Source organism: Bemisia tabaci, chromosome 5 (assembly GCF_918797505.1).
Source record: "Bemisia tabaci chromosome 5, PGI_BMITA_v3".
NCBI lineage: Eukaryota > Metazoa > Arthropoda > Insecta > Hemiptera > Aleyrodidae > Bemisia > Bemisia tabaci.
This window is the reverse complement of record NC_092797.1, coordinates 40,318,783-40,333,700: the sequence shown is the minus strand read 5'-3', so window position 1 is coordinate 40,333,700 and position 14,918 is coordinate 40,318,783. Positions and strand designations below refer to the sequence as shown.

The 14,918-nt window shown below is 38.9% G+C and overlaps 2 protein-coding genes across 2 annotated transcripts; one reads left to right on the top strand and one right to left on the bottom strand.

Moving 5' to 3' along the window:
* Window positions 1-578: 578 nt before the first annotated feature.
* On the bottom strand, window positions 579-4,329 carry LOC109040845 (uncharacterized). The gene is made up of 2 exons (XM_019056928.2): window positions 2,919-4,329; window positions 579-2,372 (listed from the first exon to the last, which is right to left on the bottom strand). The coding sequence occupies exon 1, from the start codon at window positions 4,080-4,082 to the stop codon at window positions 2,922-2,924; it is 1,161 nt and encodes a 386-aa protein (XP_018912473.2). The 5' UTR covers window positions 4,083-4,329; the 3' UTR covers window positions 579-2,372; window positions 2,919-2,921.
* A 5,716-nt stretch (window positions 4,330-10,045) lies between these two features.
* Window positions 10,046-13,743, top strand: LOC109040877 (uncharacterized). Its single transcript, XM_019056977.2, has 2 exons — window positions 10,046-10,205; window positions 13,112-13,743. The coding sequence occupies exons 1-2, from the start codon at window positions 10,173-10,175 to the stop codon at window positions 13,514-13,516; spliced, it is 438 nt and encodes a 145-aa protein (XP_018912522.2). The 5' UTR covers window positions 10,046-10,172; the 3' UTR covers window positions 13,517-13,743.
* The last annotated feature ends 1,175 nt before the right edge of the window (window positions 13,744-14,918 follow it).

Here is a 14,918-nt window from a genome sequence, read left to right as displayed (position 1 = left end):
ACTGTGACTAATCTTTGATTTAAATTGAGCTGTAGGTGTAAAAACTGTTTATGCTAAGTATTAAAACCAGTAAACATTCGGAATTATATTGCGCGGCAAGAATTATCATCTTACACAAAAAAGTAATTTTTCGGTACCGAAAAAATAATGGTCAATTTGTATTCAAACTGCACTATAGCAAATATACTTCAACACTTAAAAAAGGGCAAAAAAAAAAAATCAATTTTTTCCAAGGCTTTCTAACTCTCTATACCTAATTGAGAGATTTGTCCACGCCCTAATGAAGTTCTCATTGAGAAACTGATTTGAACCTAAAAATCAGTTGCTAAACTAGAAAAAATCTTTTACCTAAATCTTTTACCTATTGCTCACTTTCAAAAACTATTTATGTAATCCAATCAATTATTTAAAAAAAAAAAAAAAAAAATGTACAGAGGTAGAGATCTTAAAACTAACAAAAATAAGAAAAAATTGGATTTAAAGTAGAATATGTAAATTTGGTCCCATAATACATGAAAAACACAATTTGATCAAAAATAAAACTTGAATTGAACAATTTTTATGAGGGATAATGCACGTAAAAAAATGTAAAACAATTTTATTGACACATTCAAGAGAAACAAGAAGGAGGTAATGTTACGTAAGAGTAATTAATAAAAAACGAAGATACACTATATTGGTTAGATGAGTCACGCAGTAAGCTAAAGAACATTTGATTACAATTGAAAAGATGATGATGATGCAGTAAAAGAGAATTTAAAGAGGAATTTTTCCTTTAACAGGGTGCAACATGGCAGGATTTTAAATTGCTTTGTTTTTTGCTGTTTGTTACATAAATTTTGATTCGCAAAATTGTCAGCTAATTGATGAATCTATTGAATATTTGCAATTTTTGAATTTTCATCCATTTTCAGAAAGACTCAGGGATAAAGTTGACTGACAGTAAATGGCATACTTAGTACTGCTTGATCTGTTTTCGACAGTGTTAAAAAAAACTCAAGATATTATTGGTTTTAATTCTACATGCCGACAGAAATGATGGTAATTCAAACAGTCTACAATCAATAATGGAGAAAAGATAGTTTTTTTTAAAGGCAAATAATGAAAAAAGTATAGCTTGAATTAAGTTTAGTAATTGATCCAAGCACTATAATAAAGCAAAAATTATAGGTAAATACTTTACTGTTAATACCTACTCTTTTTGAGCAGAAATACTTTGACAAAAAACAACTGAGATACTTAGAATTTAAAGAAGAGACTCATTTCAGAGGAATGCAAATAATAAACACAGACTTAATATATGAAGGTCCGTAAAATATTGAGAAGACAACACATTTTATTCTTTTTTATTGAAAAGAATAGTAAAATGCTTAAAATACTTCAGTGACCTTTTTTTTTTCTTTAGAAAAAAGCAAACCAAAAATAGAATAAATGAGGCTGTAAATTTTGGTTTTTGAAACTATATTATACTCCTTGCTCGAAAGTCTATGGGAACCCAAAGTACTAGATAAGAAGTTCGAACTACACTATTGCAAATTGAGCCATCCCTACAAATGAGTCTAGTTGTGCACCAAGTATGCATTTAATGTTACCTACATGAAGTAAGTAAAATGACACAGCATATAAAGTAAAACCTAACTACTTTTTGACATGAGGTTGTTTACACCCCTTGGATACATAGGCTCGAGTAGAGTCTTTATTACAAGAATATTAAAAGAATAGGTTCACTTGATTACACCCCTTGGATACATAGGCTCGAGTAGAGTCTTTATTACAAGAATATTAAAAGAATAGGTTCACTTGATAAAACAAGACAAGTGTGCCAGGGTACCTACATGCAATCCAGCAATTTATTCAGCTGCAAGGATTTTTTTCTACCCTCCATGTATCACTCTTCTGAATGCTAATTCAAGAGGGCTGATTTCAGATTGCATGTCTTGATGATTTCTTTTGGGGCAGTGATGATTCTTCTTGAGAAATTTTAGGCACATATAATGATGTTACTTAAATGCTGAAAGTCAAAAAACATTATGCGAATACTTACCTAACTGGAATTTTTACAGAATATTTTGTGTCATGAAATCACACCATAATTGGAGGAAGAAAGGTGTTGACACAAAAAAAACTGATAAAAAAGAACAGTTAAAAAGCTGTGTTCAGAAAATGATTGAGAGTCAATATTAACAGAATAGTTGAAAAAATAGTGATAAAAAGATTGCCTTGTTTGATAATTAAGTAGGTACCTATGTCCAGATAAGATGTCCTTGTTCACTTGATAATAATACCTACATTAATTGTGGAGAGCGGTGCTGTTGTTTTCAAATGAACTACTTTAATGGTAAAGTAAAACTGGAGAGGTAACTCAGGCAAATCTGTAAAAAAAAGCATAAAACTTAGGATAAATATAAAATAAATATATGCACTATGTTCACATCAGTTTTTGAATGCCAAAATAATATGAAAATTACAATTTTAGTTTCCTCACTTCAGTACTTATGTCACTGCACTTGTTTGAACTCTGGGAAGTTAAGCATTGTTGGGTTGCTAAAAAGAACCTGTTGAATAACTTGAAAATTGATAACTCCAAAAGACATTAAATTCTGGTAAACTATCTCTTACATGCTGAAATTGAGTAAAAAATTAAAGGGACATGCTTTGATTATGAACAGTTTGATCAAAGCAAGCAGCAGAAAGTTAAGTTCCTCCATGAAGGAGTTAAAAAGGAGAATAAAATATTTTAATAAAGCCATAAATAAGTCGGGTGTACGGGCTTTTATTACCTCCGGATAGGTAAGTGAAAATAAGACACTGGTGCCTTACGTTTTTGTGTATAAAAAGGAGATGGGAGTTCACATGTGAGCCATTTCAAGCATGATCTAGAAAATTATGAGAGAACATCAAGGAAGCATTTAACTTACAAGCTAATCATAATCATCGTACAGGCTCATTTCTTGTAACTCAGCATCTGCATCCTCCAACATTTCTTGAAAACTTCTACCATTATACATTTCATCATATTCAGCTTCGGCTTCTGCATCTTCCAACATTTCTTGCATACTTTTACCATTATACATTTCATCATATTCAGCTTCGGCTTCTGCATCTTCCAACATTTCTTGCATACTTTTACCATTATACATTTCATCATATTCAGCTTCGGCTTCTGCATCTTCCAACATTTCTTGCATACTTTTACCATTATACATTTCATCATATTCAGCTTCGGCTTCTGCATCTTCCAACATTTCTTGCATACTTTTACCATTATACATTTCATCATATTCAGCTTCGGCTTCTGCATCTTCCAACATTTCTTGCATACTTTTACCATTATACATTTCATCATATTCAGCTTCGGCTTGACCAGAATAAGTTCTATGATGAGTGGTAAAAGTTTGACCGGCAGGACGTGGGTGCTGAGTGGGAAAAGTTTTGGAGCCCGCAGCTTTTCTTTGCTCCTTATTTCCAAAATTTGGAGGAACAGCAGCGGAGGTACGATTCTGAGTGGCAAAAGTTTGATGAGCAGAAGTTGAGCCCTGAGAAGAAAGGGGTTTTGAGCTTGCAGCCCCTTTACCCTTCTTTTTTCCAAAGCTTGGAGAGGCAGATGTTTGGCACTGATCAGCAGAAGTTCGATTTTCAGCAGTTGACGTAGTTTGACTAGCAGAAATCTGGAAACGCTTACCAACTGTAGCTTGGCCCTGACTAGCTGAATTTTGCTTTGAAACAGCAGACACCTTCGGCAGACCAGCTGAGGCTCTGCCCTGATTGGCAAGAGTCCGGAATTGACTTGCAGAGGTTCCAGGTTGAGAAGGCAAAGTTGCAGAGTTCACTGCTGATTCTGGTTTTTTGGTTCTTGGAACAGAGCTTTGGGCCTTTGATGGCTGCAGTAATGTACGAACCCTTGGAGGAATGTATGGGTTTGGTCCAAACTTTCTTTCATGCCACAAATCCATTGCCAGCGTACCTACGTATCTAGGATTGCCCCCGTTCTCTAAATAAGTATGGATTTGTGGACGAATAGCAGCACTATCTTCCATCATTTCTTTGATAAATCTTAGGGTTTCACTATCATTACCTGCCATTCTAAAGGTATCGTACTCAAATGTTGTTGTATGTGAGAAAAACTCCACAGAAGAACTTAATTCAGACACTGTACTTGAACACAAATTGATAATTTGAGGAACAGAAACTAAATGACACAACAGTAACAGCTCCTGTAAATATTTGCTTACACAGCATCGACAAATCGACAGAGTGTGATAAAATTGTTCGAGGCAGACCGCAGACACACTGGACACTCACGTCTCACGTGACACGTGATTTCTAAACAAAAACAAACCACCTTGCCAGATGCCAGGTATCACGGGCATCATACTCACACAAATGTAGCTCTTCTGTGTATGGCATTTTAGCTTACTTAGAACCTTACCACACGTATCATGCCCCAAATTTGCATTTCAATATAAATTTAAAATTAATTGAGAGAACAAAAATGAAAACCGATATCGTCTCCTTTTGATTATTCGCCTGTGATGAAATCATCTGAAATTGGCGGGTGCCGGCGCCAAATGTCGCGGATGACGACAATGCGTGGAACTATTTTTGTTTGTTTTCTTTATCACATCTTTCGAGCATAGTTATTGGTATCCATTTGTTTTGAAGGCATTTCTTACGAGGTGGAATGGCATCGCACATAATGCGCATATACAAGAGAAAGAAAAAAAGAGAGGGTGATGGCAAGTTTAGTATTTGTATCCACTGACGTCACCAGGTGAACACGAAAACTACCCGAGGTGTCGTGCCCTCGCCCAATAGTATATTTGGTTTTCCGGAAAATTATATTTTAAGCAGATAATACCAACGATCGAAAAATTCACTAATTCCGAGATATTTTCGAGCGAAGCTATGAATAGACGAATCGTGTTAAAATGACGCACACGATGACTGAAAACCCCCCAATCACACGCAGGGTCGAACTGACGCACCTTGAGGGCGCACACCCTTAGCGGCGAATGGGGGCGCACTGTGATCTTTTGTCCAGGGGTATGCGGAAAACACCCCCCCCTCCTCCCTTCTCTCGGAACGGCGCACTTTTTAAAAAATCAAACTCTCTAAGGTGAATTTTGACGCTATTGTTCAGGTACAAAAATCGATTAATTTACAAAGGAAAATTCTGAAATGAACGTAATAATAAAAGTATCGGACGAATTGTGAGATGAACAATGTAAAATCGCCAATCAAAGAAAAGCTATTCGAGGCACCCAAGCACCATTATCTCTGGAAGAAACATGCAGAGTCAAGAGATCCAAAAAATCATGCTTTTGAAAACTGTAGTTGGAAAATGAGGGTCACAAGAAACAAGAAATACTTCAGACCCTGGTCATTAAATATAAACCTTCGACGGGATTCAGACTTTCAGCGATTCTACCTTTTTCTATTTCACTCGAGAGGTTGCTAGACTGTGCGATAAATGCGAATATTTTAATGGATTTTGAATTGGGGGAAAAAGTGCTTAAAAATGCAACTTTAGTTGGCAACAATAGAGTCCGGGAGGGAGAGAGGCTGTCTTTCATGGGGCGAAAAACCCATGATTTGCCGGAAATGTCATTTTAACCAATTGATTCCGTTTGAAGATCATATTGTATACTGGGGGAAGCTTTTTAAATACCTAATTGTAAAGGCGACCAAAGATGGACTATACAGAAACTTGGAAAAGGAAAAAGGGAAAGGAAATGAAATGAAATGAGGCTATAATTACTAATATGCAATCAGAGAGAATAAAACAAAACCATCAGAGAAATTTCATGTGCGATGAAAGTATACCTAAGTAAAAAACACGAGTGGGCTCATTGCGATTCGGAACTCGAACTATACTATCGTTGAGCAGTTTTTAGACCCCTACGCCACCGATAATCTTCTTAAGAGGTAAAGATGAACTTTTGTTACTTAAACGAGTCAAATCGCGGAAGGAGATCCATGGATTGTCTTTTTCCGCCACCCGAAGGGATGACGTCCCAGTCAAATGCGTTTTTGAAGAATTGATCGATCCCCATCATCGCTTCATGTCCACACATCTATTCATGTGCAAATGAAGGCACGCTCCGGCAACAAGGTTCTGTGACGAAATCAATTCATGTGCAAATAATGGCACGCTCCGGCAACAATGTTCTGTGACGAAATCATTTTTGCCTTCAGAGTCTCCAAAATGTGTACATCTTAGTGATCAAATGCCGAATCACTGAGAAAAATGGCTCGCGGAGCGAGCCGAATGTCACTCGCGTAGCGAGTGATCGGGGGTCCAGGGGGCGCAGCCCCTTGGCTGGCCGTGACGGACGCGCAAAGCGCGTCCAGAACGGCTAGTATTGTATAAATAACTAATACAATACATTTTAAATTTAATTTTTTAAATATTTAAACAAAGTGGGAACAATGAATATTAGGGCAAGATTAAGGGGGTGGCCACATGGGCCGCGGCCCATGGCGGCAAATTTAGGGGGCGGCAAATTTTGCAATTTTTTTAAATGTAGGTATAAAAATAGTGTATTTACTTCGAGAAAATACACTAAAAATGGGATTCAGGAAAAAAAAAATTATCAATGAGAAGAGGGGCCAAAATCTCCCTTTCCTGAGAGTATAGGAATTTCTAATTTTGTTGACAGCATTAGTCGAATTAAGAGAGGGACTAAACACGCAATTCGGCCTGGTGCTCAGCGCAGAGAGGCATGATGATAAGGACTTGAGATGAAAAGGAGAAGCCCTCGGCGCGGCGGTCGGCATGTAACACATATTAGCGCCTACAAGAATGCATGAATACTTCACGCATTGCGTCAGACACAGTGCGGTCAGCAGCGGTCGGCGTGAAACGCATAGCGCCTACAAGACTGTAGGAATACTTCCCGCATTGCGCCAAATACAGTGCGGTCAGCGCGGAGCGGCGGCGGAAGTTAAAATTATTAAACCACATATGTGTTTGTTCTTTCATAATTTTTTCGTTCATTTCTTATGAATGGAAGGCCTTGTCCACACAGAGATAGTTTTACGAAACTTAACTTTCTCGCAAAGTTCCGTGAACTTTCGCTAGTAGTGTTGACAGGACTTTCACAAAAAATGTGTCTAACACGAGTGAACGCGTTTTATGCACCCCGCTACCTCCGGCACGTTCACTTGACGGTTTTATTGATGTTCAAAACGAATGAGAAGGGGGCGGCAAAATACAGGCGGCCCATGGGCGGCAAGTTGGTAAATCCGGCCCTGATGAATATACAAACTACATAGCTGAAGAAAAGAAAAATGAGACAAGGGGACAATATACAGATTACACTTTCCGCTATAACTCCTATTAAATCTTCTCCCGTTTACTTATAATTTTTAGGCATTTTTTTCTTTACTTATTTTCTTTTCTCCTTGCTTTTTATTTATTATTCTTTTCTTTTTTCTCTTCTTCTTTTTTCCTTTTTCTTCTTTTTTTCTTTTTTTTTCTTTTGTTCTTTTCTTCATTTTCTTCATTACCATTCTAGCAGCCGGAAGAGGGGCGCATCTGCCATTGGCAGATTGGCCTTATGGTCAGTCCGACCCTGATCACACGAACATAATTTCCTCTAGGCTTCTCAGTTAACAGAGAAATACATCACGAACAAAATAAGCGATATTCGATATAAACTGACTTATAGGCTTTTCCAAACGATAGATTTGGCATTCGGATAATGCGTGGAGCATAAAACAATGGAATAATATTCAAATTTGGGTTCGGACCCAACATGCGACTAATTTTATTTCGCAGGGGGCCGCGTAACCGGGTTGCTTGCACTCGATTTTGCGGGTCTTTGCGATCTGCTCACGGTTTCCGCGATAGCGGAAAGATATGCAATGCAAATCGGTCGACAATTTAGACACTCCTGCCGCACAGATTTGTATCGCAGAATCGACTGAAATGCATTCCATTAAACAAAATCAGCTTTTGAATAATGCACTGATGAGCTTAAACCAATGGAAAAATATCCGAAAGTGATCCAGGGTGCAACATGCAACTATTTTTAACTCCGGGTTGCATACGCTCGAGAAAAACACTGGATAGTCGCACCAGTACCCTACCTTGAGAGCCGTACCTATATCGCGAGCGCGCGCAGGTTGTAGGCAGATCTCAGATCTCGCCTGCAAAATCTAGCGTATGCAACCCGGCCTACCGCGGAGTTAAAATAGTTGCATGCTGCGCTCGAACCCAACTTCAAATATTCTCCTGTTGTTTTCGGAAGTGTTTTGAGTTAAAAGAGCGTTCCATCATCTACGACACTACAAAAAAGGCTCAGATGTTTTGGAAATGCTAGCTATAAACACTTTATTAGTTCATTCACCTGAACCGAGAACTAATAGAGGTGAACGTGACATGAAGCAAATCGACGGCGTAGGTCTGCAATCACTCATCTCGTTTGCGGTGTCTGAAAATCTCCGCCTCTATGTTATTTTTTTAAAGGAGAACAAATTGACATCATTCCTTGAAATTTACGCAGAATTTTCTTCGCGAAGAGAAGAAAAATCACGGCAGTTTTAAAGAATTGCCGTTGAGTAGTTTTCCGTTTGAAACAGAAAGTATGACAGGAAGTCTGCGACGTCGCAAACCGAGTTATGTGATTGCCGACTTATACACCGTCGAAATGCAAACTTGCAATTCGAATGTGCGGATTTTAAATAAAATCTATGAGGCAGATGGTGGATTAAGATTTACTGCGGTACTGTAGATGAAGTCCATTCTGCGCAAAGGAAGAGAGTTTTAAATACAGAGGCAGAAAAGGAAAACGTATTTGAAGTAAAATTTAAAAATCTAGGTAATGGTGGTAATTTTAATTTATCACAGTTCCTACTTACGGAGAATGAAATGCCGTGAATATTGACCTGGAAAAGTTTGCTTGCCGTGCAGCTTCTTACAATTTACTTTTCCTTCACTTGAGAGGGTAGGCAATATGCGCTCCCAAGAGTTTGAATAGTGGTATCAGAATCTTCGGTCTTGTTTAAACGTGTTACCAGGGCTTTTACCCTTCTTCCTTCCTCTCCTTTTTAAAAACCTAAAGGGAAAAAAGAAAAACGTTGCAGCCGAAAAAAAAAATTTGAAAAATTTATTTTGAGCTGAAAGTGGGGATAAAATTTGGGCCATGCCTTTATAATAAGTCTGGTCCTGATATCCCTCTAGACAGTTCTCATAATTTATAAGATTAAATAATCCTAATTAAAATTGCACCTTCAGACACTATACATACATAGATTCATTAGAACCTCTTTACTTCTCCCTTTAAACCGAACGTGCCACTCGAATTGTTTTCATCGACTTCAAAAGCTAGGTTCTGGGACAATTCGAAAACAAAAACGTTTCTTTCCGGTTAGCGAGCTGATAAATGGAATAACTCTCAACAGGTACAATTTTATTGGATCTGAAAAAATAACGAAATTGTCAATAAGATTAGATTTGTATTAGCAACATCACGGCTGGAAAGGTGCGCCAATATTGTGGTGCAGGGCGATGTGCAAAACACACAAGGATGACCTTAGTATAAAACGTCTCTGATTGCGACAATGCAAATCTTCGCTCATTTTTTATTTTTATAAAGAAGAAAATTAATACAAATCATTTCGGAATTATTTTCTCCTTCCTCAAATATTCACAAGACATTTTGAGGAGATATTTGACTAGTTTTTTTTTTTTTTTTAAATAAATTAGACAAAGTTATATGATTGCTAACGTTGCGATGACGGTAGTATTTTTCGATTTTAGCCATTGACAATCGGGCACACGTGAAAGTCTTACAAAATGAACTCACGTTCCTACATTTTTGATGCAGAGATCGCTAGTAGCATTTTGAAAATATGTAAAGGATATCACCTACTGGATTAAAGAGTCCATTTCAGGAATATCATGAGTTGTTCCTGAGTTTGGATTTTTTTGCTCATACCATTTTTCCGCGAAACACCTGGGTGTAACGAAAGGGGTACCTATATAATATGTTTGCCTATAGCACAGTACACTTGAATAAAAGTCAACAAAACCTGTTGAATAAACAATATGCCATAGATAACGCGCATAGTGCGGTAAACAGTACTTGCAGTATATTTTTGAAGCGCGCTTTGAGCATCTGAGATAGTCGCTCCATTGTTATTAAGTTGTGGACGAAGCCTGCCTAAAAATGCTTAAATTTGGAGCTCTTATACTTTTACTTGTAAGTAATATTTTTACGAAGTGTCTGTTAAATCCTTACAATTTTTACTATTTTTCTGTGAATTTTTTTAAATCCCTTTTCAGTCGTGCATCATAGTAAAACTTAAATTTACGGGTAGCAGCAGATTTTTAATACTGTTTGTAGGATAAACTAAGAGATCGCAAAAAAAAAAAAAAAAAAAAAAAAAAAAAGGAGGCAAACCAATGGGTCACCATTAATATCACCTGAAATTCGTGCTTCAAGCTGAGTAGGGATCATTGCGTCAAATTTCAATGGAGTAAATCAATATGATCACTGTATAGCTTTCATATAAAAAGCATACAATTATGCAAAAAATTAATCGTATATTTTAAATTAAAAATTTTTTGATCGGAATTAGCACTTTGAGTTGAGGGCTTTTTTCTACTTTGTCGACTGCCATTAAATTGAAATAAGCAGGAATTTGTACTGAGCAGGTAACTGCATAAAGAATGCAACTGCGATCAACTCAATACATACATACACACGTTTTGCCGTAGGAAAAGAGGGATAGAAAATGCTACGCCTATGCTGTGCTGTGATCGAACTCTGGAGTAGGTATGTGATGTGGTATCACGCGAAAATGAAGGAAAATGTTAGCTTTCCACCTGTCTCAAATTATTGACGTTCATGATCATGAGTAAAATCATTCTGCTTGCATCGTGAAATGCGGAATCCGAGACCATTGACGAGTGCAATGGCGAGTGCAATGGCGAGTGCAATGGCGAGTGCAATAGCACGGCAGCTGAATTTCCTGCAGGGGACCCTATGTCATTTTATTTTAGGAAATGTCATTTCCTCCTCTACCCCCTATTTTCTTTCCCCTCACCCCGATGACGGCGTCTACCACCCTGGTGTCGTTCAGATGTTTCTGGCTATTTCGAGCTTATAACGTCTTCGGGAAACTCGTTAATAACATAATCGGCATATCTTCTGACAACGTCATCAGTGCATTTGTCGATGACGTCATTGACACACCTGTTGACGACGTTATCAACACAACCGTTGAAAACTTCATGAGCACTGAAAAAAGATGACTTGAATTTGCTGTCAAGAGGATTTCCTCTTAAACTAAGAATAAAACTGCTTGAATAATGCGCGATTCTGCGTGACACAAGCTCAAGCACCTTTGATTTCGATGTAAGAACATTTTCTCCTTGATTCAAGAGATTGTTTTCTTGGTGGCAAATTCAAGAATCTTTTTGCTCATATTAAGTCACTATTTTACCATAGCAAGACACCCGACGATGACATGCCCAAGGGATCCCATTGATGACGACACCCGTCGATGACGGCATCTGTACACACGCATTGATGACGTCATCGGTGCACCCGTTGGTGACCTCATCGGTGCATTCGTTGATTGCGTTTCGAATTCTTCATTTTCCGGCGCATACACTGAAAAAAAAGAGCACGAGGTTGTTGGATGATATGGACATTTCCAATTAATTGTGGTAGACCATGCATTGATGACGTCACTAGTGCACCCGTTGATAAAGTCACCGTTGCACCCGTTGATGACGTCATCATTGCACCCGTTGATGACGTCGTAGATGCACACGTTGATGACCTAATCGGTACACCCGTTGAATACACCATCATCAAAACAGCATTTGTTTCGGATTCTTCGTTTCCCGGTGCATGCACTGAAAAAAAAGAGCACGAGGTTGTTGGATGATATGGACATTTCCAATTAATTGTGGTAGACCATGCATTGATGACGTCACTAGTGCACCCGTTGATAAAGTCACCGTTGCACCCGTTGATGACGTCATCATTGCACCCGTTGATGACGTCGTAGATGCACACGTTGATGACCTAATCGGTACACCCGTTGATTACACCATCATCAAAACAGCATTTGTTTCGGATTCTTCGTTTCCCGGTGCATGCACTGAAAAAAAAGAGCACGAGGTTGTTGGATGATATGGACATTTCCAATTAATTGTGGTAGACCATGCATTGATGACGTCACTAGTGCACCCGTTGATAAAGTCACCGTTGCACCCGTTGATGACGTCATCATTGCACCCGTTGATGACGTCGTAGATGCACACGTTGATGACCTAATCGGTACACCCGTTGATTACACCATCATCAAAACAGCATTTGTTTCGGATTCTTCGTTTCCCGGTGCATGCACTGAAAAAAAAGAGCACGAGGTTGTTGGATGATATGGACATTTCCAATTAATTGTGGTAGGACCCCAATCAAACATGGTAGCATCCTAATGAGTTAGACTGCCCTAACTTGAGTTGCAGTACTATCACAATTAAATGGAAATGTCCATATCATCCAACAAATATGTCATAGGGGATAACCCCTTACACTTTTTTTCCCGTGCGTAACTTCGCTTTCACAAATGGAGATATTGCATGTGTGAGGAATTTGCAATTTGACTGCTGTTTATCATGTAAAAGTTCGCAAGAAATACGATGGTGCCACTGGTTTTCTCTGAAATCATCTCCCAAGCTTAAAAAAATCTCTCAAAGTGAGGTCAAAATGGAGGGGATATCCCGCCCTACCCTGAGAGTCCACCTCTACATCAAAACAAACTCTCCATGCAAAGATAGGGAGCAAATACATTAGCAGGGTTGCCGTGTTTTCAGTTTTGGAGTCCCCAAATGAAGTGGCAGCCCTGTCAATGTATTTGCTCCCTATCTTTGCATGGAGAGTTTGTTTTGATGTAGAGGTGGACTCTCAGGGTAGGGCGGGACATTCCCTCCATTTTGGCCTCACTTTGAGAGCTTTTTTTGCGCTTGGGAGTTGATTTCAGGGAAAACCAGTGGCACCATCGTGTTTCTCGCGAACTTCTACATGAGAAACAACATTCAAATCGCAAATCCCTCACACATGCAACATCTCCATTCTTTACATGACTTTTCAAGGGGATCGCGGTCTGCGATGGAAACCTGGGCAGCGGTCGATTGATGGCACCACATCCGCCAACAGCAACGGGGCCGACTCCGGAAGTCCCGCCGCCGCCCCCCGCGGGAGGGGCACGGCCGCCCCCGCAGGAACCGCCCCGGGCGACGCCGCAAGTGACCGAGGAGCTGCGTCAGAACCTCATCCTCAAATACGTCGGGTCCCTGTACAACCGGCTGTCCCAGTACCTCCCTCAGATGGCGTTCCAAAAAGACGGAGAGATAATTGATTACATGGTCGTCAGCGTCCTCAGCCTTCGCGAGGAGCTCAGGTCAATGAAACAGAGCATGGAGGCCGTGCGCAGATCCGTCGGCGGACCCCCCGCCTCCGCCTCCTTCTTCAATAATTTCAGATTTTTCAAAAAGTAATCCTCGTCTAGTCATGGATTAACTCCACCTAACATACTGTCCCGTCTTCGTGATGGACACCTTTGGGCTGACTATAAAACCAATAACTGATATCGGTGCTGACGGTGAAACTTACAAGTGGCTCGGCTGCGGAGTCTCAATATTTCATGTATTTATATTTTATTTCTCTCTAATTTAACCTCCAATTTGATGTATTACAATAAAAAGAACCACAAAGCTCCACGCAATGTAGTGTTTTTTTTATTCTGCCTATTTTTTAAAATGGAGAATTTGCAGGTGTCTGAAATTTGATGAATTTTATGTTTAAGTGGAAATTCGTGAGTGAACGGATAGTCTTGGTTCATAAATTGAGCAATATTTGAAGGAGATGAGACAAAATGATCCAACCTGCCAAAATACATGTGTTGGAATGGGAAATGCCGCCAGATGACGTCACTAGGCGGCGCATTTTCTAACTTTTAAATCAATTTTTAAACTATTTCCCATTACGGAAAAAAATTACAAAAAATACTGCGGTATCAGCTCTTTATGCACTCTTAGATGAACCAATAAAAAATTTGCGTGCAAATTCTCCATTACCTCAAAGAGTAATTTACTTTCGGTGTGACTATATTAATTGTGAAATCATGAGAGAGGATAAAAGACGTGTAAAAATGATAATTCACCACTATGATAGCCCTAGCGCTATGATATATTGATGTAATGTAACCACCAAGTTATGTGTCTTAATTTGGGACAATACAATTCTCCTGTGATATTTTACTAGTGCAAAGAGCGAGCCATAACATCGCATTTGCCAAAACATTGATCTGATTTTTCTTTGTTCTCTAAAGAATTTTCCCTGAAAATTTGTGGGAAAAAATGAAGAGACATTTTTGAGCGGATATTTCCATACTGCCGTGCTAGGAAGAATGCCGTATGAGCCTCCGGACGTTGCCAGATTTCCTTGATAAAAAGCGAATTTACTGGGAAAATTATGAATATTTTTGTACCAAATCAGACAATTTTTTACACAATTTCATCTAAACCATCTGAGAGCAAAAAGGGAAAATATGAATAAATTTCGCCAAAAATGCATGTGTTATCAAGGGAAATTTGGCAACTCTCAAACACTCATACGACGTTCTTCCTCAGCACGGCAGCATGTACACCAAAATTTCGATCCATCATCGTTTGGTAGTTTCATCATTGATTTGCCATCGGGTAAAAAGAGAAGTAAGGAATTTTTGCAATATGGAGAAAATTTGTACTTTGACGTCATCCGACCGTGGCAATGCAAATTCAGCGCAAGCCGCGTCTGCTTGAATAAATACGGGTGTTATTTTAGTGACGTCATCCTCATTACTCATTTACGAACATTTCGACGGTGAAACTACCAAACCACGTATCTCGGTTTGCGACG

Excerpts from the sequence above, each read along its gene's own strand:
- LOC109040845 (XM_019056928.2), bottom strand. The coding sequence starts at position 4,082 with ATGGCAGGTAATGATAGTGAAACCCTAAGATTTATCAAAGAAATGATG.
- LOC109040877 (XM_019056977.2), top strand. The coding sequence starts at position 10,173 with ATGCTTAAATTTGGAGCTCTTATACTTTTACTT. Across the intron at positions 10,206-13,111 it reads GAGCTCTTATACTTTTACTT|GGGATCGCGGTCTGCGATGG; the intron begins GTAAGTAATATT and ends TGACTTTTCAAG.